The 24269-nt window shown below is 44.6% G+C and overlaps 4 protein-coding genes across 8 annotated transcripts; 2 read left to right on the top strand and 2 right to left on the bottom strand.

Moving 5' to 3' along the window:
- Positions 1-1673: 1673 nt before the first annotated feature.
- On the bottom strand, positions 1674-8285 carry LOC113025077 (uncharacterized). The gene is made up of 6 exons (XM_026172472.1): positions 7796-8285; positions 6536-6643; positions 4455-4594; positions 4229-4325; positions 3512-3636; positions 1674-2630 (listed from the first exon to the last, which is right to left on the bottom strand). The coding sequence occupies exons 1-6, from the start codon at positions 7878-7880 to the stop codon at positions 2454-2456; spliced, it is 732 nt and encodes a 243-aa protein (XP_026028257.1). The 5' UTR covers positions 7881-8285; the 3' UTR covers positions 1674-2453.
- A 689-nt stretch (positions 8286-8974) lies between these two features.
- On the top strand, positions 8975-13381 carry spata2l (spermatogenesis associated 2-like). 4 transcript variants are annotated; one of them, XM_026172466.1, is made up of 4 exons: positions 8975-9256; positions 10409-10758; positions 10841-11134; positions 11440-13381. In XM_026172466.1, exons 2-4 carry the CDS (start codon positions 10411-10413, stop codon positions 12334-12336), a joined length of 1539 nt encoding a protein of 512 aa, XP_026028251.1. In that variant the 5' UTR covers positions 8975-9256; positions 10409-10410; the 3' UTR covers positions 12337-13381. The 4 variants fall into 4 exon arrangements, with proteins under 4 accessions (XP_026028251.1, XP_026028252.1, XP_026028253.1 ...); XM_026172467.1 differs by lacking the exon at positions 8975-9256 and adding an exon at positions 9267-9724; XM_026172468.1 differs by lacking the exon at positions 8975-9256 and adding an exon at positions 9267-9729.
- A 1233-nt stretch (positions 13382-14614) lies between these two features.
- On the bottom strand, positions 14615-16698 carry pdf (peptide deformylase, mitochondrial). 2 transcript variants are annotated; one of them, XM_026172469.1, is made up of 3 exons: positions 16576-16698; positions 15186-15796; positions 14615-15085 (listed from the first exon to the last, which is right to left on the bottom strand). In XM_026172469.1, exons 1-3 carry the CDS (start codon positions 16578-16580, stop codon positions 14928-14930), a joined length of 774 nt encoding a protein of 257 aa, XP_026028254.1. In that variant the 5' UTR covers positions 16581-16698; the 3' UTR covers positions 14615-14927. The 2 variants fall into 2 exon arrangements, with proteins under 2 accessions (XP_026028254.1, XP_026028256.1); XM_026172471.1 differs by lacking the exon at positions 16576-16698 and adding an exon at positions 16031-16326.
- On the top strand, positions 16135-23363 carry LOC113025074 (uncharacterized). Its single transcript, XM_026172464.1, has 8 exons — positions 16135-16165; positions 17975-18096; positions 18313-18536; positions 18640-18741; positions 19960-20061; positions 20795-20908; positions 21133-21241; positions 21509-23363. Exons 2-8 carry the CDS (start codon positions 17991-17993, stop codon positions 23023-23025), a joined length of 2274 nt encoding a protein of 757 aa, XP_026028249.1. The 5' UTR covers positions 16135-16165; positions 17975-17990; the 3' UTR covers positions 23026-23363.
- Positions 23364-24269: the final 906 nt, after the last annotated feature.

Below are 24269 nucleotides of genomic sequence, written 5' to 3'. Positions count from 1 at the left end.
GTCGCCAAGCAGCAGCCAAGAAACCTGAAGGATTTAGAGTTTCTGTAAAGCACCAAACTCCCTCCTGAGATGTGAACCGACCTGCCCCCACTACAAGAAACAAACACTGCGCTTTCCAACAATGGTTTTTCCAACAAGTACTAAGACAGGTTTTCTTTATCGAACTGAGTGACATGAACAAAACTTTTGGTTGATATTCTGTGTCTGTAAATTAAAATGAAAAAATATTCTTTTCTGCTCATTTTTTTGTCTCTGGCAGTTTTGTTAATGGTGTTGACAATTAGATGAGAGTTAAGAGTAAGAGGGGAGAATAAGAAAGACACTGGACACAGGAAGTTACTTTTGTTTTTTAAGTTTTGCACTGACAAATCTAAATGAGAGGTTTTTGGACACAAACATTTGTGATTTCGAGCCAGTTAAAACGAATAAACCAGATGGGTGTGATGCCATCTCACCGATCATGGTGGACAAATGTGAAAAATGCTGCCTTAAAGGTCTAAACTCATCATCGTTGATGAGTCCAACCCCAGGCTTAAAACTGGTTTGTTTTACTTTACTGATTTTACCCAAGTCAGGGTTCAAAGAAAATACCAATTGTAACCAACAGAAAGTGTCAGAAACTATTCATGATATTCCCCAAGAAGTCTGTTCAGGTCTTCTATCTTCCGTCTACGATGATTTGGTTCATGGGAGGCTTTAACCTGTCCCAGCTGATGCTGGACAGGAGGTGGGTACACCCTGAGCTCCATATAATGACTAACAGTGAGTAAGAGGCAACCACAGGTCACACCTACAGCAGTTTACAATAACTAAAACTTGCTGTACATGTCTTTGGACTATGGGGTGAACCGGAGAGTTTGGATAAGCAGAACATCCTACAAGCCACAATGCTAACCAGTGCTGAGGGAAGTTTTCTAGGGAACGCCACGCCTCTGAGCAGTGATACACCTGAAAACAAAGTACACAGGGTCAGCAGTATTGTCTATATCTTGTTTATTTGTGTTTGTAAAACGTTATTTTTGCGCTACAAAGAGGCTGAAATTGCTCAAGCTGCTGAATCTGTAACCAGGCAAATGTTGCAATTTTCATCCAGTTTAGCTGCTATACTTGGATGGATCATCTGACTGTATCTGAGCTTTCCAAAACCAGCAGTCTGACATGTTGTATGAACTTGCTCATTTGAAGCACGCTGCAAACAAAGCGTCTCCTCGATGATCTAAAAGCTTCTGAAATGATTTACAGAGGTGGCAAAAAGATGTCATGTAACTTTCTCTCACTCCTTTAAAACAAATGCAGAAACTTCACAGAGTGAAGTGCGATTACACCAGCGGGAAACACTGAAGCTCTCAGAGAAGCGAGAGGGAGAAAGTGGATGCAGTGATGGTAAACTTTTAACGCCACCACTGGGATCATGTAGCAACACGTTCTCTTTAGTCGTGGATGATAAATTTCAAGCATACAGAACTCCTAAAGTCTATGGAAGCCCGTTTCCGCCACTAAAAAAAAAAAAAAAGGATCCATAACTCAAAATTTCGAGTTATTTTCTCGAAATTTCGACATATTAACTCGAAATTTCGATTTATTAACTCAAAATTTTGAGAAAAGCAACTCAAAATTTCGAGTTAGCGCTGCCAATCAGTAATCTACGTGAATGACGTCATTTCCTTGTTATGGATACTAGCTTTTTTGTTTTTATTCAGTGGCGGAAACGGGCTTCCATAAAAGTCTGTCAAGATACATCCACAGCTGAAGCTTTTTAACTGTACCGGGAGGTGTTGCCATGGAAACACAGTTACATTTAGTGCTTCTTTGAGGCCCGGCGACCTCGTTGAAGACAAAGAAGATTTTTGTCTTGTGCTATTTGCATGTTTGCGTCGATTTCCTAAGAGCTATGTTTGGACATTGGGGCGTTGTTGGTAGTAACAGCCACCTGCATGCTGCTGTAGAGCTAGCTTATTAAAACATTATTCTGTTAAACTCGTAGTGGTCAAAACTTCCACTCAGTACAGTCTCTGTCTGTAGATATATTTACATTTTGGACCAGTTGTTGCGATCTTGGCTAACTTGGCTACAGTCGTTATCAATGTGAAGTCATTCTTTACCTGCTCTGTCTGATTATTTGGCCTTAAGACGTCTACTTATACCAAAAATATTTAGCAGAAGGAGCTGTGTGTCACGTCTTCTGTTGATGGCAGAACAGACTATGTAACAACACACAGAAACAGATAATAGGGAGAAGGCGTTGGTTTTCTTACATATCCTATAAAAAGCACATGCTGAGAGAAAACTTGCTAACGATGTGAGAACAGGCAGGAAAATATGCAACGCCTAGCAAGGTTTCAGAGTTGTATGACAGGAAATCAAAGGAGACTATTTCTGGAAAGTGCAGGAGAAGAAGCAGTGCGATCCTGTCCAGGTGAGGCTGGAGGAAGGTGGGGTCTTTTTTTTGGAGTCTAAAGGTTCCTCTCCAGAAGGACGCTCTTTAAGTCTGCAGGGCAGTTGATGGTGAAAACGTTGTGGGCAGTGTTTCGTCTTTCGATCAGGGCGGCAACAGCCTCGCCCAGGTCCAGATGATTGAGGAAGCCGGGCGCCATGTGATCAGGAGTGGCTACACCTGTGTTAATCTTCACCTGTCAGAAGAGAAGAGGAGAGGGGCTGAATGCAATAGAGGGATGACTGTAGGATGTAGAGCAGGTCGTCTACTTATGTCGGGGTTTGTGCTTCGAGCTTTGGCTCCTCCTGTCCTCATAAAACAGGTTTCAACCTCTGAGTTAAAGCTGTGGGGAGATTAGTCAGCGTCCTGTGAGGAAGCACTGGTAGTAAGATCAAGTTTTAGCTGTGAAATGGCTCATCCAATCATCTCACAACTCACAAGTCCCTGTCCACTTCTCAACAGTTTCCAAAGGCGATTTCTGAGATGTACGAAAACATCTGATGCATCAGGTTCAGAGACATCGTGGAGGTAGAGACGAGCAGTTCATCTAGTTTGATCTGATCTTATACAGGAGATCAGGTAAAGTTTTGATTAATAAGGGCTGATTTCATCAAAGTTGTTTTTCTATCAGCCAAGTTCACGAAGCTTTTTGCATATTCCTGACTAAATATGCATGTTTGCACAAAGGCAGAAATATGCACATGCACTATTTAGATAAAATGCCTGATTAACTTCTGTCATGCAAGATTACAGAATAAGGTTATGTAATGTAGATGTGTTGAAATGTGAGCTGGTTCTCACAAAGGCATCGAGGAAGAACTGAATCTGCATGGGTGGTAAAGTGGTGTCAGTATTACAGATTTCCCCCGAGTGAGCAAATGCCAAAGAAATTCAGGGCTGTGCGTGTGAACACTAGAAAGCAGAGAGAATTACATACGTAGATGATTGTGGAGGCAGGCATGTGAATTGAGCTGTGAGCTGACTTCTTTTGGTCAGGTCTAAAGGGTCATGAGTCATGTTAGCCGACTCTGTGCAGTTTATCTGAGGCCCTGCTGTGCAATCCCATTAATATCTCACCTGGTTGAGTTTGCAGGGCACCTCGGGGTACTCCTCACGGAGGACATGGCAGAAAGCCAGGGTGCTGGCAGCGCCCACTGTGAGGAAGCCTGTACCAGGCATCAGCAGCTTCTCTCCTGCTCCTCCTGTGGCAAAGCAGCAAAACACTACATAAACACACCAGGAATGCAAGGCGAGCAGCTATCGCAGGTGACCCTGCACGAGAGGCAGGGCACACCCACGGACGCAGTCTGTCAGAGTCGGAGAACATGCAGTGAGTAAAATAACATGGCAGCTGTTTTGCTGACCCCAAGTGGACAGAGAGAATAAAGAGAGAAAACCAAACAGCTCAGCCAGACTAAAAACTTCTCTCATCCTTTTGGTAAATTTGAATCTGAATCTATCGTTCCAAAGATGGTAATACCATCCAGCTACCACTAACCACAAACAGTCTCCATGCTACCCAATCACTTCTGAGCAAAGTCACAGAGAGAGAGAAGAAGCATCGGTGAAGCAGAGCTCAGCAACGTCGCCCTGAGGTCTGGCAGATGCTACCTCAGTACTACTAGAGAGAGGCAGAACAAAGGCAAAGTAGCACTGCGCCACACACACACCGCCTCATCCCACTGAGCAAACACACGTCTTCACTACAGGACATAGGCGACATCAGCAATACGACTGCGTTTCTCTGTAATGTGGACGTCGTGGCGACGGAGGGTGCTGTCTGCGATGCCTCACCTGTGATGAACGTATAGGTACAGTTGGAGTCGTCCCTCACCAGGGGGTAGAAGGCCTTCCATGACACAAATGTGCTGAAAAGCAACGTCTCAATTACCTGCAGATTTCACAGGAAAGAAAACATCACAGCACCCCAATGACTCCTGCAAGTGTTTACATGCTGCATGAGTTTAAAGTGAGGGAGAAGAAATTAAATAAGTATATTGGAAAGTGTGTGTGTACTGACCCAGTGTAGATCTTTCAGGGACTGGGTGTGTGGGGGTCCTCCCTGCCACCAGCTGAAGCCCAGAGAGGAAACTATGTCGGTGACTTTCCCCACCTCCTTCAGCAGGGCCTGCTTCGCCTGCTCGGCTTCCTCCTCTGAGCCTGAACACAGAGACGCTGGACTTCAGGAGAGGACAGGCAAACTTGTTTTCTCTAATGAATCACTGAGATCGGCATCGATATAGAACTTCAGCCCTACTGGGGAATAACAAAACATCGCAGTAGAAGATAAACACCTTCCTCACCTGCTGCTGTGATGTCATCTCAACTATCACTGAAGTTTTCTTAATAATGTTTGGTGTGTTTATGGGGTGTAAGCCCTTTCCATACTGGAAAAAATACAGGATTTTTTTTTGCACCTCCACCTAATAAATCAGCAGCTGAAAACAATAATTTGACTAAATCTGAAAATAACAAATCACCATTAACGTTCCTTTTTGCACAGGACGCACACTTGATAGGTTACGGCAGAGGTGGACGTCGCTGATGTTCGTTACCCCAAGGTGCAGTCTTTTGCTAAACCCAAACAAGCAGTTATCAGGTCAGTAAATCATTTCTGAGACAGTCGCTAAGATGCAGACAAATGATGACCGAAGAAATGGGAACTTTATCACATTGTACGGTGGAGGATTTGTACTTGAATACAAGCCCACAGACTTGTGAGACAGGAGGTCGGTTGGGTTTAATCCCCCCCTCTCACTACCACTGTGCAATTACAGCAGTTTGAAATGTTCTAGTTAGAGTTTGGTGTCATGTCTCTAAGCTGATTATTCAGTACAAATACGAGGGGACGAACCAGCAGGCGGTGATGCAGGGCAGCACTGACATGTCAGAGGCTCAGATGGAAAATTCTGCAGCTTAAATTGGCCGCCAAACAGAGAGGGTGTGTTTGGTGTTGGACGTGAGGAGAGGCAGGCGTGTTGGTGTGCCTGAGGTTGCCTGCCTGAACTAGCTCACAGGCTTTGCACCATTACTGCTCTATGAGCAGTTGGAGACTGTGTGAGTGAACGAGTGCAGACTCTTTTACATTTACTTGCAAGCTGGACGACCCGAGTCTGAAATAAGAATTTACAACATCAGCTCCACTTGGCACAAATTTGAAGGGTCACACTGGAGTCATAGGAAATACCTGACCTGAGAGTGTGTGATGATAACAAGAACTCATTACCAGAGAGTGCACATGAACAACTATGGTGAATGTTCCTGAAGCTTTGCTTTTTTACCTGTAAAGTTCAGACTTCTAAATGATGAATTCGGTTCATGCAGCTTCGCTTTAACCTGCATGAACCAAACTCTAACTTGCGGAGTGTGAACTTGCACAAGACGCTGTCTGCCCTCCATTACTGAGCAAACAGTGGAACGTGCCAATTTGGCAATCTGGGCTTTAGTCCAAGCTGAACATGCAGACTGGAAAAGCCAGGATTGAACCACCCACCTTCTGATGAGTAGATGATCAGCTCTAACTCTCACCTATGGCCCCACAGAAAGTTAGTAATGAGGAGTGCCTGGAGTTCATTCAGGTGATGTGGCTGAAACATAAGTACTGCCTCTACACCCTTATTCCTGAGCTCACTGTTAAAAAATGGCGCAAAGAGGTTTTTGAGTATTTTCTAAAGATAGCTCATACACACAAACAACCTGATACTAAGAATGATGGTAAAATGAGATTTTCTCATCAGAGTTGGTGACCATCTTGGAAATAAAAACAACCAAAACAGAAAATCAGTCCTTCATTTTCAGATCTCTAACCGGCTTTCTGATAAAAGAGTAAATGAGCCAGTTATGGTGCTTGTATCCACCTGAGAACGGTTTCCCTGCAACATTAAGTTCACTGCTGCACTACATGTGAGGGTTTCTACTGATTTAGTGCAGCTCTGGTGCAGTATGTTGCCACTCCCATACTTTGCAGGCTCTCTTTTGCACAGTTTGGATTTGTATTTAAAGTGTTTGCCGGGGGGGAATCAGTAATTATGCGATAAGGGCTGTGGACAAGCGCAAACAATCCTCAGAGCAGAGACGGGCAGGATAAGTAACCTGACTTACCCACATTTCCCACTATAGTGGTGAGGTTATCCTTTGTGTTGGGAGAGACAAACGATCGGAGTTTCTCCAGGCGGCTGCTGTCCCTGGAGATCACTGCAACTTTAAAACCTTGACACACAAACACACAGAGACCTTTAATACAGAGACAGTAGGATGGAGTGAACCTGTGTTGTTGTGCTGCTTCTGTCAAGGTCATCAGAAAGTGAAATCTGACAGGGATGTCGACAGTAACTTACTGCTCAGTTCAAACAAAGAAGCTGTGAGCATGCAACCAATAAACTCTCATCTCAGCTTCTTCCTTCCTGGAGGCACAGAACGGTAAATGCCCACAACAGATTTCAGCTTTAAGAACACAACAGAATCCAAACAGGGATGAAGCTGAACTGAAATTATGCTCTTTTAACTCTCGCCATAAACTGTAATTTAGTTTAAGATGATGATGATAGGAGTTCAGATAAATTTAGATATGATTTTATGAGACTGTGCTGATAAAACCACCCACACAGCAATCCCAGATATGACAAAGCCAAACTGTACAATGACACACACAATGACACACACACACAACTGCCTGAGAATGTTTATTCTGTCTTTACTGTTCCAAAGATTTCCTGATGGGACATGCTTTTATTGACAATGAAGCATTATTATGAGAACTCCATTGTGTCATTTTGGTAACTCCCCCTAAGTCTTGATTAAAGGAAGATTAAAGGAGCCTGTACAGTAGGCTGAACAGCCTGTTGTTTTTGACACGTCTATGATTATTAATCCAACATTTTATTATCAACTATAGATCATTTGTGTTGCAGTTTAGTTTTATGAGAGTGGAAGGGGATTTTTGGTCGATCAGTTGTCACATTGCGCGCTCAAATTTATTTTTACCCTCATAAAAATGTGATAAGCGGACCTGTCGGTCTAGAGCGTGGCATAGAAAGCCCAATACAGTGTTTTACGCACGCGGGCGGATGACTTATGGCGAGTCATTATTTAATTGTCTAACAATTCAGACACAATAAAACAATAATAAGTATAAAGTATAAATAAGTAATAACTGTATTTATTAAAAGTGGCCATACCGCACAAAAATCCCCATAAAGTGTTTACAGTGCGGTTTATAATGATGGAGTTCCTCACGCGTAAAAGCCCAGGGGAAAGACACCTGCGCGTAAAAACGCATAGATGTCCCAAAGATTTGTCCTCCTCTATTTCACTCAGTTTATTTTCCCTGCCAAATGTCCTTCGAGCTACAGAGAAGCTTACCTTTATCCAGCAGTCCTTTAACGATCCCGGAGCCCACTTTTCCCGCTCCTCCGAGAGCTAACACAACCCTGTCCGAGTTCGACATGCCGACTGTAGCTGCACAGACCTGCTGGAGGATGGAGGGTGGAGGATGACTCTGTCGATGCGAAGTGAAGCTGCTGGCTTGTGCAGAGCATCCTGGCCGGACCGGGATGCTTTAAAGGATCACGGGTCCGCCCTTGTCTACGGGGTCACTGAAGCCACGCCCATACTCTGTCTCCGTGTGTATGTGTATCCCGGCACGGCTAAATTTGAAAGGACCGGTGGAGAGATTTAAATGTGGGAAGTGGGAACATGTACTGAGCGTGAGGGCACCTTTCAGGGGTGAGGATAAATTCAGATCTGTGACCATTAATTCAGGCAGTCAGTTTATTGGCTCGATGACCAGTTTAAGTTACTACTGAGTTCAACATAATATTGCACACAATGATCTAGAAAGGTGGTAAAGCAGTATGTGCTCCATGATGGGCCTGGCTGTTCATTCATAAGTACACCGCTTTATGAGTGTGCAGTCAGGTCTGCCCCGTGTGTGATGTCAGATTGTGGCAAACTAAGATGGGAGCAGCAAAAACATTCATCTCAAGGCTTCACTAAAAGGTTTCTGTAAACCAGAGATTATGGTTACATCCATCTGTTATATACAGTCTATGTTAATCTGAACTCTGCATCAAATGGGCTCAAAACAAACAAAACCCCGAAAGTGTTACAAGATTTTGACAGAGAATTTACAGCCTTGATTGGGACATTCTGTGACCTCTTGTCACTTTGGGTAATGAACTTGTGGTATATTATCAGGAATTATATTTCGTTAGTGCAATACATTTATACTTTTCTCACAAATCTATTGCTCAGAACTAGATATAAACAGAAACACATTAAATCCGCCCTAAAAACCACAGAACAAATACTTTTACAGTTTATTTGTATAATGTATGGATATGTTCCCATCGCACCAGAAAAACTCTGCTAAAGAGTTTAAACTAGCTGCTCACCTGTGATCATGTCAGTAAACGTCCTCACAAAGACAGGAAGACGTGTGTTTGTGTGTCTGCGTGTGCCGTGTCAGTGGTTCATGCAGAGGTGAGGCTGCCGCAGCAGGTGAAATGCTGCCATCTAGTGGCTGAAACTACACGCAAGAAAACTGTTGATTTAATCGATTTATTCGGTAGCACACTTTGCAGCTTCTTCCTGTTTCCACCTTTTCTGTATTTCAGCCCGTTTTTACATCACTTTTCTTTTAATTTAAAGCAATTGTTCCATTGTTTCCACCCACCTAACGGCACATCCAGGAACAACTGCCAAACACACCCTGTATAAACTGGAAATCCCGTGCCACGTGACAATGTTTACGTTACCCAGATAATCGAGCAGATTGTCGTGTGGCCGGACTCGCCAAAACAGCTGATTACGTGCCAGGAACAGGTGAGTCTGTGTGTCAGACACGTTTTATATCGAACAAAGCCAGACTCGCCCACCTGTAGCCCGCTGCGTTACGTTAGCTTCGCATACCTACGAACATACCTTCATGTTCGCTCAGTCCGAGTTTTCCTACAAATTATACCGGTTTTCTATTGCCTCGCGCTTTGGCTTAAAAACACACATTTTAAAACTTAAATCGTTACGTTTACAAGTTTATCGGGAGCGTACGTGTAATTCGGCGTGTTTTCAAAACGACATAGATGTCTTCTTAATATGAAAAATGTACATCTTCCTTGGGGAGGTTCAGTCGCTTCCTCGCACTTCCTGGGTATTTTCCCACACAGACTGAGCCTGACATCACACTGGAAGGTTGATAAAAGTTGATTTCGCTTTCGTCGACGGATTATATATCGGCCGAACTGAAGAACAGCTCGGTACCAAGCTTCCCTGCGCCACTTCACCGCAAACTGGGTAAAGTAAGGAAAACAAGCCGGTTTACAATGTGCGGGCGGGGGATGCGTTCACTGTCCGACCCGTAAGTTCTCTTGGGTAACTAACGTAGTAGACGCGGCTAAGCTAATGCTAAGTGGGGCTGTTAAAAAAAAAAGGTTCTCGTTTTTCTCGTTGATGAGCTTGAAGTTCCCAGATGTTCCCTGAAAACACGTTAAAGTTTGGTAGATGTAAAAAAAACAAAGTGAGTCAACTTATTTTCACTTATGGCAAAGTTTCACTTTCGTTATTAACATGTGCTCAAAGCGAGTCGCAGCTGATACAGAGTGTGCTATTTAATGAGGCTAAAGGTCGAAATGTTTTATATTTCCAGTGGCCACAGTTACGTCAGCATGTGCTGCAGACATAGCAGGAGCCTGGAAAACACGTGTGTGTGTGTGTGTGTGTGTGTGTGTGTGTGTGTGTTTAACTTTAGTCACACTGTAACTCTTTATTGAATAGTTACTAACAGAACAGAGAAATATAGTCAATCCCATTGGAGTGAAATGAGGTGGAATTCAATTCATAGGACACTCCCTCAGTGACATCCGTTGCCAGTGGGCACTGTTAGGTTGATGCACAGCAATAAGAAAAAAAAAGGTGTGACTCAGTTATTAGGATCATCTTGGTTTATTTTTGTCTCTCTCTCTTATAAATGGATGAAAGAGATGAGCTTCTCCCGGAAGAGAGACGTAGATCTCACGGGCGCCTACGATCGCAGTTTGGAGCGCCAAATTGTGGAACAGGGCTCGAGCCTGCCGTGCAGAGATGAGGAGCTGTGGAGAAAGGTGGAGGGACTTATGAAGGAGGGAAATGCTCAGGAGATCCACTGCCTGGGTGTGGATCCACTGAGGGTGATGGAGGAGTCGCTCAAGGCAGTCACAGCAGCAGGATGGAGCAGACAAGTTGGAACCAGAGGAGGCCTGCAAGGCCTGGCCAAAGCCTTTGAGGTGCTGGAGCAAGCAGCCTTGAACCTGTACCTGGGTCCCTGGAGGAAGGAGTACACTGTAATCCAGGTGGGCCAGAAGGAGAAAAAAGTTCATGTGTTCAGTTAAAATAATCAAATGTGATTTTAAAGTTTCACATTTTGTGTCCCAGATGTACTCCGGCACGTTCACGCACTACATCACCCCGGTGCTGTCGACGGCTCAGATCGAGAACCTGTTCAACCTGTTGGGCTACGAGCTCAGCGCGTCATCATCTGAGCAGCTCCATCTCCAGACGCACAGAGTGAACTCCACCTCTTCGGATACCCTCCTTTGTTTGTCTTGCGCCTTCTTCCTGGCCCGCTGCGAGTGCCACTTTCTTACAACAGCGCTGGGGAAGCACTGCGGTGACACCCAGTGGGAGCTGAGCGCAGTGATGGAGAGGCAGCGAGGAAACGGCCTGCAGGTATGTGACGCTGATGCTGAGATCTTTTGTTTTGTTTTCTTTCAGCCTTGGTGCAGCCAATCGCTTCATTGTCTGCCTCAAGCAAGCTGTTTTTAACTTCCACCCTTTAAAATCTTAGAAAACGTTCCTCACTAACCCACTAATCTTGCTTTGTCGTACTATGTTTGGTCCAGGAGGGTGTACTGTGAGGCAAAATGTTTAGCAAAGAAAAGTGTCAATTGTATGATTTCTTTCTTCCTGCTAATAAATGCAACAGTAGGATATGAAATGCCTTAATTGACTTTATTACTTATACCTCCCTACAGGTTGCTGTGGAGAACACCAAGAAGATGCTGGAGGTTGGCGAGGCCCTAATGGAGCAGCCCGATGGAGACGTGGATCTGTACACCGATCCGGTTAATGAAGGGGACCCGCAGATGGTTGTCAACAAGGAAGAGAGTCCCTGCTCATTCATCTGGACGACAGCGGACAACGTATCACCCACCACTGTCAAAACACACAGCAACGGAACAACAGTATCATTCCCACCGCGAGAGCCGCTCACCGGCAGAAACTCCGCGGACAGCAAGAGGCCAAGCTGGCGTACCCCTGGTGCTACGAAGCTGGGTGAAACAAACTCTGAGCCTCAAAGTCTGCAGGTAGATCCAATCGAGGCTCTGAAGAGCGAGGATGGCGACCACAACCTCTGCAGGTGCGTCCAGAACTCAGATTCTTGTTCTTACTGCTCTGAATGCAAAACCCTGCACGATGAGACCTGTGTAGTCCTTAAGATTTGCAGAAAGAATCTCCACAACGTGAAACAAGTGAAGAAAATGCAGAGTGGAGGCCTCAGATCACCCACTCTCACTGGCAGCAGTGCAGCAGTGAGCTCCTTACCTCTGAGTGAAGACCCCGCATCAATAATTGCACTCCCTCCTGCCATCGCCTACCACGAATGCTGCGATCTCAACAATCCAGACCCTCAGATCCTGTGCCACGAGTGCAGAGTCTTCCACTTGAAATCCTGCAACATGGCGAAATCCTGCCTGTCACTCCATCACAGCACACAGCTGGGAAAGTGCTCCTCCTGTAAAAAGTGGTGCTCCAGAAAGCCTCTGGTCCTGTGCAGATACTGTGGAAACGAATATTGTAGTGGCTGTTGGTTCAGAAATCCGCTTGCATGCAGCTGCGGCCAAACATTTGACCAGTCAACATCTGTGTGATAAAGGTCTGAAAAGCTTTGCACTTACGAGATGCATTTAGCAAAAGTTAGTGACTTAAATCTGCGTACTGGAACTGAAAACGCTGCCTTGAAGTTCTGCCATTGTGCCATTTATTTGATATTTGCATGTAACAGCCTCTGTGTGGTGTGGTTTTGCGCTCGCAGGTCGCTTTGCGGTAACTCATGACGCAAAAGCAAGTGTTTTATGTTTGTGTCCTGCAGCAGACTGCAGTAAAAGGGTCAATGTGCCATTAAAGTGTATGTGTGGTAAACATGTGTAACATGGGATGAATTGGCGTGATCACCGTGGTGTGGTGGGTATGATTTAATATAAAATCAGTCACAGCATTTAAAATGTAATTGCTTCATAACTAACACTAAGAACCTTCATTTTTCTGTATTAGAGAAGTTTTCAAATATTACTTTTTGGCAGGTTATGTGGCTTTCCTCTTTTTTTTTTTTTCTTTTCTTTTGTTGTAATTTGCTGTGAAAGGTAAAAACAGCTGAAACTAACGTTTGTTGTAACTATGAAATTATTTTCTCGAGTAATCATTTGGCCGAGTGCTGAAATCTGCTTGTTTTTGCCTTTAAGGTGACTTCACTGTTGTCTAAAGCACATTTTCTGAAATGTCAGTGGCAGCTGGAAGCTTTGTTTTCCTAGCTTTTCCACTGTCGCCTTAATGCAACATCTCAGGAACACTTTAAGGGAGTCTTTCCACGTTTAGGACAAACATTTGTTTACACCAAATGATTTGTCAAACTGCATTGTACTCTGCTAATGCTGCAATGTAGCCTGACATGCACCCTTCACAGAAATGTAGCTGCACGGCACGGCAGCGCCGACCTCGGCGGCGGTCATGCGTCTGTGTGATATTCATACACGGTGCAAAAACAAAAGGATAACACTTCTTTCTGTAAAAACCTTTTGTAACCACCCGGTCAGCCTTCTACCAGAAACTTTTCCTGCAGTAATTCACTGAGCGTTATGTTTACTTCTGTTTGAAATGAATTTGTGTTGCTGTCTTTAAAGACGTCTTGTAACTAATCCGAGTCTGTTTTTTTTTTATAACCATTCCTGCTGTTGTACTGTGACAGATGCTGCGTTAGCACATAGTTACTAATGTTAGAATATCTCATGATGACTGAGGGCAGATTGGACTTTGCATCATCTCGTGGTTCAAAGTGATATTATATCTATTTGTTATTGGGGTTTTTTGGAACCAAAAATGTTCATATTTGGACAAAGATCACAGTAGCCAGAGCTTGGTGCTGCTTCGTCCTTTTTCAGGTGCTCAAGCACTCCCAAATGTCTTCACAGCACACTTAAATAAACTATAGATATAGTTGTAATGTTTTTTAGGATCATTTTTTCTGATATTATATTTTGCTAACTCATCTACAGCAGCCAGGATTGTCCAGTGGTGTTGATGTCATGATGTTACAGTGCTCTCACATTGGTGCCGCTGCTTTAACAGCAGATGACATCATGGATCGACTCGTTTTTGGAACCGGCCCCCAGTGGCCATTAGAGGAACTTCTGGCATTTACCCACATTTACTTTTAAATTTTTAAATGCCTGAGAATGAAGTTGAACACAGTCAGGCTTTCTTTGCCTTAGCTGGCTCAACAAAACCTGAAACCTCAGTTTGAGATATGAAGGAAAAACACAATGGTTAGCCACTTTGCTAAGCTAGCCTTTTTGTTTCGGGTTTGATGCGTGCTCACATAATAAGGGGCAGTTTGTGGGGTCATGTGACTCCTCCCTCCACATAATGATCCTTGTGAGTGTCCCCTACTCCAGCGGTCCCCAACCCCCGGGCCTCGGACCGGTACGTGAGTCGTTTGGTACCGTTAGCTCTGTTTTCCTGGGTCTTTTCACGTGTGTTATGAATCTTTTTTTCGGTACCGGTACTAGTTTTATTTCTTGTATTTATCCGCAACACCTTAAAGACCGGTCCGTGAAAATATTGTCGGGCATAAACCGGTCCGTGGCGCAAAAAAGGTTGGAGACCGCTGCCCTACTCCAAACAGGGATGTTGTCAGAAAATAAAAATATAACAGTAAAATGCTAAACTGTTGAAAGTTGGTGATTTTTGCACATTTTAATTCAAATTCAGTTCATTTTAAACTGAAATTCAGGTTATGTGTTCATCATTACCACGGTGGTTTAGAAGTTTGTGACACAGAAAACTCTTTAAGCTTGACGAAGCTGGCTAAATCATTCATCTTGCTTCGTACCACAGCCCTCAGGTATCCTGTAGACAAAAAACCAGCTTTCATAACTTCTATAATTAACATTTTAATGACACAAATAATTGCTTATGTGTTGAAAAGCAGTTTCCACGCTTTATAAGGTAGCAATATTTTAGCCCACATCAGTGTTTTGGTGTTCCAGCTGTTGGAGCCTTTTAACTGAGTCCTGCCCAATCGTATCCTTTCTTCACTATGATGGAAGGCAACAACATTTAAAGATCCATTCTGCATCCTTTCAGCATTTATTGTCAAAGTACAGATCTGTGGTCCACAGAAACCAGAAGACACGTTCACATGTGCATCGCCAGTTAGCCAGTCTGCCCTGAGCAGGTGTTCACTCTATTCGTTGTGTGCCTGCCAGTTGATATTAATGAAGGTCTTTGTGTCCATGCGGTCGACGTAGAGGACGCCGTCCAGGTGGTCCATCTCGTGCTGGACGATCCGGGCCGACCAGCCACTAGCCTGCCACGTTACAGCTTCGCCATTTTCATTGAGACCTGCAGGGTGAGAAGACAGAAGCCCGAGACAAAGGCACACCTTACAAATGTGGACACTCTTAAATGAGACGTGTCACTGTTGAGCTTTAAGCATGCGTACCAGACACTTCCACAGACAGGTAGCGGGGAACCGTGGCAGAGAAGCCCGAGATGCTCTCACAGGCCTCCTGAAACAGCACCGTCCGACCATCCAGCACCCTCAGCTGTGGGTTCACAAAGATCCTTAGGGGCTGGACGGAGAGACCGCGGACCTCCCTCGTGGCAGGCGCGCTCTCTTCAAACATTTTTTGGGGATATTCCAGAGCCAGGATCCGGAGTGGCACGCCAATTTGAGGCGCACTCAGTCCCACGCACTCAAGCTTCCTCATTACTGCCACCATAGTTTTAATGACACGCTGGATCTCAGGTCCCGTTACAGCTGAAGGGTCCACAGCAGCTGCATGTGAACGCAGCACCGGGTCTCCTACCTGACACACATGGCTGTACGGAGGACTGGGGGGGGATATGATCTTGCGTTTGACGTACTGCAGGTAGGAGCGCACTTTGACGTTGCTGGATAAGGAGCGTCTACAGGGTGAGGTGTGTGGAAGACGGGTGGAAGCTGCTGCCATCAGGCTCAGGGCTCCGGAGCGATGGCCTTTAGATGCATACAGTCTGAGCCCGGTCCAGGAGAGCTGGAGCAGAGACACTGAGGACGTGTTCATGGTGGGACTGAGACAAAGAGACAAAAGGAGGCCATTTAGGTCGGTCAGAGAAAGCAAAGACATCTTTTGACACTTTGTTGACTTCCATCAGTAAGAAGGTTTAAAATACTGCTCATTCTTCTTTTAAGAGGTCACCACAGATCATCACATCTGCCACCGCATCTCTAGCATCCCCATGCCTGTTTTTGCTAGTGCCACCATCTTCAAACCATACAGCAAAACTCAATTTCCCAAGTCGCACCTGTGTTTCCGAACCAAAACAAAGATGGCGGACACCGGCTAACACGAGAGGGCCGCAACTTGGAATTTTTAAAAAATATTTTTAAGTGTTTAGTGGATACCCTTTTTATTTTAATGACTACAACTAACACGTCCGGTAAGTCTTATGGCTTTCTATATTTTCAAGCATCGCCGTTTGATGCAGAGAGCTCGATGGTTAGCTCTGTCATTGAAATATAAGCTTATACCCAAGAGCTACAAACTGCTGCTAGCATTACCAGCCACCCTTGAACTTGTTTATATCGCCGCGTGATTTCTTACATCACGCTCTTTAATATTACCCTCAGCACACATCAATTAGAGAAACACCTGTTTAGCGTTAAGTCAGACACCACCTAGCGGTTTGTCCAGGTGCAACGAAACATGCGCGCCAGTTCAAGAGCGACCGTGAGCTGTTGAAGCTAGGTCGTTAGCATGTTGATGTAACAATGAATAAAAATAAAAAGTCAGATAACTGTCAGCACTGACTGAGCGCAACAAAAACGAAGCCTTGCAGCTTCCCGTTACCTCATAGAACCGTCTGAGCTCCGCTGTGGATTAGACAAGACCGCATAGTTTGGAGGGTGAAGTCAGGGCAGAGACATTCACGGCTCCGGTAAAGTTCTTCCTGGTCAACCACGCTTTCACAATAAAAGTCCATGTGCTTACCTATGTAATAGAGCAGCCCTTTTTTGTCATTGTGCATGTACAACGAAATATGGGCCAATTATGGCCAATAGAAAAGGCACACATGGGAGAACAAAGTGCTCAAAAGTAGTGCAAAGGACTTGATCTAAGTATACAGTGCATGTGTGAGTGAGTTACTCAGACCGTGGCTCGGATCAGATGATTGCATCACGTAAACATGTTTTGTAATAAAAACAAACAAATAGAATCAATAGACACATTTATTGGCTGCATAGATATTAATTATCATAGGAAATTAAATCTTGATGACTGATTTTGAGCAATTTTTATACAGTTAACTAGTTAGTTCAAATTTAATAACGTATAAACTTATTGAAGAAAGATGGGAACACCATAATATTCATCAGTTTATATCTCTATATATCCATATACTGCTTTAACATTTATTTCTCCTTTTTATTTCATATTGTACTGTGTTCAACTTTACAGCAGATTCATCTCAAACTGGTAAATGTCTGTTAGGCCTTTAAAGCCTGAACCATTAAATAGTTGACAAATAATAATGATACTTTTTATTTTAGAATCGAGTTGAATTGAATCTCCTCACAATTTAAAAAACTTGTAGTTGAGTTTTAACCCTTTAAAGCCAAGCATATCGTATTTGATACATGTGTTTTTGTGAGTTTTTGAGACTTCTACATCATCAGTGTGACTTTTTTTACCCTCAAAAAATGATATAAATTGCATGACACATTTTTAATTCCTAAATTGCAAACATACGGCTAATGTAGCAAATGTGATACAAATTAAAACTCATATATGCAGATTAAAATGTGATATATTTTTAGATATATTAGTCTAAAGGTTCAACAAACACTCCATTATCAAAAAACGAAAGATTTCTGGCTGTTATTTTATGGTTCAGGTTTTAAAAGGTTACCTGGTATCATGTTTGCTGAATCTTTGTGCAATCTATTAGTTTTTCGAGGAGGGAAAAAATAACACCGATGACGAAGTCTGAAAAACTCAAACATGAAGCAAATTTGACACACTTGGTGTTACAGAGAGAGACGGGGTTTCTTGCTTCCTAAGCTTTTATTTTGAAATGCTAAATAAAGGCATGCAAAGGAAGTTATTTGCAACATTTTTTTTAAAAAAAAAGCCGGGGATGTTCAGATGCGTGACATCCTCAACTTGCCGGTACATGTCCAGCTGTGGTGGTTCGGGGGTTTAAGGAGGTGCAGCGGGCTGATGCTCTCCTCCGTCTCCCTCCACACAGCCCGCGGAGCTGAGCCATGGACGGAGGGGAGCTGCGGGCTGGACGCATGCAGAGCTTCTCTAAGCTGCCTGTGTGGATCATAGAGCATGTCTGGACTCACAAGATGATGGATATACAACAAGGTTGGTTCTGGGGATTTTAATAAAAAGTTTTAACACAACAAAAACTTTATTGAACTCCTTTGTCTGAGTGTTTTTTATACTGATGTAGAAGAAACATATACATGAAACTTGCAAAGCTAATCTCAAACAGCAGAGATAAAGAAAGTCTTAGAAACAAAAGTATTCATGCCTTTGCGTTTGCTTGTGACATGTTGGCTTCATTTTGTGTGCTCACAGTTTTGGACCTGTCCAGCTGGCCAGATGTGGACTCCCAACCTCTGAGTCTGGAAGACTCGTGGAGGCTGCGCGTCGTCTCTGCTCAGGTCTATTCCATCATAAAGAGCAGGGACCTGGAGCACTTTGAGAGGATGATAGGGTTTCTGGAAACCACGTACCGACTTCTACCCAGACTGATTCCTGCCATCAAACACATGAAGATCATGTTTGGCCTCAAGACCATGGTAGGGAAATAAGTAGTGGTCCAGTAAGCATGTACAGGAATGTCAAATGGGGTTGTTTCTTCGTGAACGTTCACCTCCTGGTGGTTCCTGTGTCTCCTTCCAGGTCATTATGTGGATGCTCAAAGAGGGCCGGGGAATGGTTGACACCGTGTCAAAAATCGGCCAGTTCTTCCCGAGCAAACTCCCCGAGTACCAAGACCAGTGTGTAAGTGACCTGCCCTGCACCGGAACTAACTGGAAGCCACTGTTGAACTGGTGGAGACCAAAACTGAGTTAAAAGTACCTACCTTATATTATGCATAACTCACCGAACAGCTCCGAACCACTGGGGCACAAAGCCTCCGGGGGTGTCCTGTTGGGTCTGAGTGGGTTACAGGATCGGACTTGTCCTGGCACGTCCAGTCGGAGGCTTTGTTATGTTCATGAGCTTGTGTGTGCTGCTGCTGTCTTGTCCTGCTGAGGGAGGCTGCTACCTTTGAGCAGTGTTGTTGTCCGTTGGAGTGTGTTTTGTCCGCCGCGGTGTTTGGTTGGGTGGTAAAACATGTCGAGACCGAGGTTTCCCAGCAGAACTCAGCACTGGAACACAGTGATGGCTGTTGTTCACCTCACCTGTCAATGATTTTATTATTGTGGCTGATTGAGCTCTCATAAATGTCTCATACATGTTGCATCGATTGTTTCCTTTAAATGAACCCCTTAGACATCAGGAAGAAAGATAGATGGATGGATACTTTTTGATCCCACATAGAAAATGATTGTGTTACAGCAGGATTAAGAATATAAATGATACATTTTTATAATAAATATTCAAGAAAGGTAAAGGAAAAGTTCAGACACCAGACAGGAAGCATCAAGCTCTGGATGTCTTCCATAGTTTGTGGGGGGGTTTTCCTGCCTCCCTCCACTCACCCCCCAACCGGTTGCTCAGATGGCCGCCCCTCCCTCAGTCTGTGAGGCTGGCTCTGCTGGAGTTTTCCTTCCCACTGTCGCCAAGTGCTCATACTGGGTTGTTTGACTGATGGAGCTTTCTCTGTATGTTGTCCTGACAACATAAAGTGTTGTGAGGCGACTGCTGTTGCGATTTGGCGCTATATAAATAAAACTGAATCGAACTATTTGTTAGTTTTTGCCTCCTCACAGATGGCACACTGGTGGTGTGCTGTCATAGACTGTATATAATAGATGTACTTCATCGCTGTGACCTCACCCGTTCTTTCTCCTTCAGTCCTCTTTCTGAAGCCTCGAGCGAGGCACTTTTATTCTGTGAATAAAGTAAATCGTTCATAACATTTTGTGTTGTTGCATATTGAAAAATGTGATAGCATACCTGGAATTGGCTTTTGGGAACAGTTACAGTTGCCTGCATGAAAAACTTTACTTATATCAACAGGTGATTCTATGTGTTCTGGTGTTTTTTGCACAGAGCCAACGAGAAATGTTCCTCATGAGGAAGAACCACCTGGACTTTAGGACTCTGGCGCAAACACTTGCTATGGACAAAGACAAACTTGAACATTACATTAAGGTAAATCTCCTGTAAGTGATTATGAGACAGATCCAGAATATTCTATATACATTTCAGTCCCAATATATTCATGGCCTACGTGATTCATGCACATTCAGCACATTTCTAAATCATACAGTTTGGGATTTGTTGGATAAAGGCATTGCAGTTTCCCCAAAGTTATGCTTTGAGACACAGTGCTGTTCACAATAATCAGTCGGGTTTGATCAAACCTCGAATGTTTGGAATTATCATAAAGGCAACCCTGCATGTATTTGTACAACTAGATTTCTTAGTAGAGAAAAACTCATCCCAGCTGGGCCAAAAATGAAGCGGTCCTAACTGTGGCCAGCAGGGTGCGCTGCAGAGCTACGATGTACAAAATCTTTCCGTGAGCTGCAGAGTCGTAGGGCTGCCAACCTGGAAAAGTGATCAAGCGTGGAGGAACAGTAATGTGCTAGAACTTTGGACATTGGCTGCTCGTTCTCAGTCCTCGCACCACTTCCAGAGGAATGTTTTTTTTTTTACCCTTAGCTTGAATCATTCAAGCAGTTTGACAGACATAAAATCATATTTTTGCACCAACAAAGTGATTCCCAAACACGTCTTTCATGATTGCATGCTCAGTCATCCAGGTAAAGAAATCCCAAAAAGTTGATTCTGCCCATCTGGACGTAGAAACGGAGTGTTGCTCAAGACTTTTGCACTTATTATGCTGAATTTCATGGGATGATGCCTTTTGTCTGTCTTGCAGAATGACATGGACGAGCAGTATGGGGAACGGTATGCCCAGAAAGTCGAGGACAGGCTGCTGCATTATCTCCATGAGCTGGATGCTGTGTTACAAGGAGATACCTACATTGATAAGGTGTGTGTGTGTGTGTGTGTGTGTGTGTGCAGGGTTTAAAGATGCGTTTGTAAAAATGAGAGTTTGAATGTAGATAAACTGTCCCGTTGGCTCTACAGCGACCTCATGTGGTCAAAAACTCCACAAGTCTCCTTTAAGATTGTTGATGAGGGAAATGAAGACGAGCAGAAATGCCAGCAGTGAGAATGTCTCGCTGTGATAACTGAACATTTGTGCTTCACTAGATCCTGAAGAAACAGAGCCCTGTGACTGAAGAGGAGAAGCTACTTTTAGAGGTGATAAGCTCTGACTCCACCACCATAGCTGCGACCCTGAAGAAGCTGCTGCACTGCGGTAAGAAACAGCTCAACACGAAAAGTTCACCTCAAGTTTACATCATAAAAAGATAATAACTTTATATTTTATTTTATTTTAGGGTAGATTTCTTTAGCTTTGAGTCGTGGCTTTTACCATTTCTGCTGTTTCTTTTTATTTATGTAATTTTCTCCTTTTAAACTGTATATTTTTACTGTTAGGACACAAGCAGGATTAGATCTTTGTGTGAAATTATGAATATCCACTGTTATCAGTATCAAGCGTGTCGCTGTTTTCTTTCTTTAGATGCTGCTTCCTGTCGTCAGTCGTCGATATCTCGGTCGCCTCAACTCTTTAAGTCGGCTTTAAGCCAAACTAATCCAGATGTTCATCCAGAGGAGGCTCCTCGCGACGTGTCCGAAGACAGCTTCAGTTTTTCGGACAGGAGCTCAGACGTTAGAGGACATCAGCAACCAGAGGAGGAAGATGAGGTGAACAAGAGAGCGGAGGAAGAGGGCAGTCAGGGAAACAGCACAAGTGTTCAGGAGGCGGCCCCCACCCCTCAGTTCTGCTCCAAACACCAGCGATGGGTGAAGAGCATCCTGCGGGGATGCTCGGAGGAGCTTCTCCTTCAGCCGAACGTTTCCTCATCTCCCCTGCTCTTCCCGTCGTCGTCTTCTACTTCTTCATCGCAGGACCTCACACCATCTGACCTCATCCCCTGTCCGTCCGATCAGCCACCTTCGCAGACCCCCAGCCCTCCTCGGGCAGCAGTCCAAGCATCCAGAACAGCAAAACCCAAATACAGGCGCAGCTCCGGGTCACTCGGATCCTCAGGCGACACCTCACAAGCACAAATTCTGCCTCAGGCCTCGTCTGCTCGGGGCTCTCCGCTGCCTGCTCTGCTGTCACCGGTGGTCCGACTGGTGAACATCGGCTCCTTCGGGACGAGCTGTAAACACCAGCAAGCATCACCAAAGCAGCTTCTTCTGGCAGCTTCTTCCAGTTCGGAGATGCTAAGTTCTCCACACCATCACACCTCAGGAAACGTAAAAGACAAAAACAGTTCATCTCGCTCTGCCTGGTGTCAAACCCCGACTGAACAGAGAAAGCTCAGACGGGTCTGCAGTACCAACAGACACAAGGAGGATTTGGAGGCATTTGCTCAAACCCCCCAGCAGCTTGTTCAGGACCCAAGTACCTCTCAGATGGGTGTTCCAGCCACAGCCAGTGACATCAGTGTCTCTGGACCTCCTCAGAAAGGTGCTCAGTCAGAGAGTTTGTTCTCCGCCTGTGCTGCCAATCAAATCACACCATCTTCCAAGTCATCTAAAAAAGTCGTCCCTCGGAGCTCTCTTCGCCATCGTCAGCCACAAAAGAACAGCAGACCTCGATCAGGAACCGCCCGGCGCTCCTCACGCTCCTCCTCTGCCGCAGGCAGGGACAAAACCAGCCGAGGCCTCAGAGCTCAGCTGAGGCTATCGCTGCCCAGTCAGGGTGTGCTGCTGCACTCCAAGCTGCTACAACCCTACGTGAGTCTTACCAGGCTGAGCTCTGAGCAGTGTCACCTATCGACCCGAAGGAAAGCCTCAGCCGGGCCGGAAGAGCCCGTGGAGCAAGGCAGCGACGGCGAGGAAAGGAGGAAGCAAGAGGAGGAAGACTCTTCCTTCGATGTGAACGCTCTTTACTCCACTGATTCCTCAAGCAGTGACGGAGAGGAGTCACCTGACCGTGACCCTGATTATAGACCTCACATCAAAAAGAAAAGACTTCTGTTAGAGTATGAAAATGCGAGAGTGCTCAGTCACGGTGACAGCAGTTGAACTAATTTCTCCTACTCGAGTACTCGAGTTTTTAGAGTATTTTTAGATGCCGCGTGAAGATACAGCCATCAGTGCTCTCTAATGATCTGTCACGGTTCCTCTACGCTAACTGAATGTAGATGTGCAAAACACAGAACATAGAATTGTTTTAAATAGATTTGTCTCCCTATTAAAATGTGAAGAAGGTAGCACTCAAACACGTTCAACTGAAAGGAAAGAAAAGCTTCTTGTAAACGTTTGTATGGTGCAGCTTTATTGTAGCAGGTGTGTATCGAGTGTTCGGGTTTATCATAACAGGTCTCTGATTATATAATTGAGAATAAACAACACAGAGGGGATCGTTGTGTTTTCGTAATGTGTTTTGTTTGGCTCCGTCGGCAGGTCCAACGTTTCAGGACTTTTACCCCACCTGGAAGTCCAGACCGAGGTAAATGTTTCTGATTATATAATTTCCATTTGCACAGCTAACTTTTGGCTTCCTGTTTTCACTTCACACGACATAAAAACAAGGACACGCTTTTTTTTTAACCCCCTATTAAATTTAAAGTTTTTCTCAAACCGTTCTCCAAGTGGGGAACCAGCTTCTTATAGAAAGCACACATCACTTCTATTTGCACCAGTGCAAACCTTTTCACTGAGCCACAGCACAGAGCACTGCTGTGTAACGATGTGCTCTAACTCTGATGGTCAAAGCTGTAAAATCAAGTTACACCTGAGGGTTATCTTCAGTTTACACACAGTATAAAAGCTCAGGAAGCTTTGAGCTGATGCACAGGAAGGGACTGTGAGGCTGCAGACTAAGAGAAGATAACGCAGACTGGAAGCTCGTCCGTTTGTTCAGATGAGGTGAAACTAGAGCTCTTTGGCCACAGAGACGCTGCTTATGTTTGGAGGAAGAACAGAGAAGCGTACAACCCAGTTGTATTCCCAGTTCTCATCTGGTTCCTAACACCTCTTTATTTTTATGTTGTATTTTTGTTTAAGCTATGACACCAGTCTGTCCAGGGCTAACACACACAGACGGACAATCGCACTCACATTCACACACACAATTAACCTAACCCCACTAACGGCATGACTCTGGACTCTCTGGGTACTCCCACAGAGGAACATGTCACCTCCACACAGAAAGGTCCTGCGTGGGGTTCAAAACCAGGATTTTGTTGCTGCGAGGCAACAGTGCAAACCACTGCAGGATGATGACAGAGCGACTAAAACAGATGAATATTTGCTGGTTGGTGGTG

Source organism: Astatotilapia calliptera, chromosome 7, assembly GCF_900246225.1.
Source record: "Astatotilapia calliptera chromosome 7, fAstCal1.2, whole genome shotgun sequence".
In the NCBI taxonomy this organism is placed as follows: Eukaryota; Metazoa; Chordata; class Actinopteri; order Cichliformes; family Cichlidae; genus Astatotilapia; species Astatotilapia calliptera.
The sequence above is the reverse complement of the archived record's forward strand: the minus strand, read 5'-3'. Positions and strand labels throughout refer to the sequence as shown.

Bases quoted from the DNA above. Each gene is read 5' to 3' on its own strand.
- LOC113025077 (XM_026172472.1), bottom strand. From the start codon at position 7,880: ATGTCGAACTCGGACAGGGTTGTGTTAGCTCTCGGAGGAGCGGGAAAA. The intron at 4,595-6,535 runs GTAAGTCAGGTT...CTCTGTGTTCAG, and splicing joins CACTATAGTGGGAAATGTGG to GCTCAGAGGAGGAAGCCGAG. The intron at 4,326-4,454 runs GTCAGTACACAC...TGAAATCTGCAG, and splicing joins CCCTGAAAGATCTACACTGG to GTAATTGAGACGTTGCTTTT.
- spata2l (XM_026172466.1), top strand. From the start codon at position 10,411: ATGAGCTTCTCCCGGAAGAGAGACGTAGATCTCACGGGCGCCTACGAT. The intron at 10,759-10,840 runs GTGGGCCAGAAG...TTTGTGTCCCAG, and splicing joins AGGAGTACACTGTAATCCAG to ATGTACTCCGGCACGTTCAC. The intron at 11,135-11,439 runs GTATGTGACGCT...ACCTCCCTACAG, and splicing joins AGCGAGGAAACGGCCTGCAG to GTTGCTGTGGAGAACACCAA.
- pdf (XM_026172469.1), bottom strand. The intron at 15,086-15,185 runs GTACGCATGCTT...CTCACCCTGCAG, and splicing joins CCTGTCTGTGGAAGTGTCTG to GTCTCAATGAAAATGGCGAA.
- LOC113025074 (XM_026172464.1), top strand. From the start codon at position 17,991: ATGGACGGAGGGGAGCTGCGGGCTGGACGCATGCAGAGCTTCTCTAAG. The intron at 18,537-18,639 runs GTAGGGAAATAA...GTCTCCTTCCAG, and splicing joins TGTTTGGCCTCAAGACCATG to GTCATTATGTGGATGCTCAA. The intron at 21,242-21,508 runs GTAAGAAACAGC...TTCTTTCTTTAG, and splicing joins GAAGAAGCTGCTGCACTGCG to ATGCTGCTTCCTGTCGTCAG.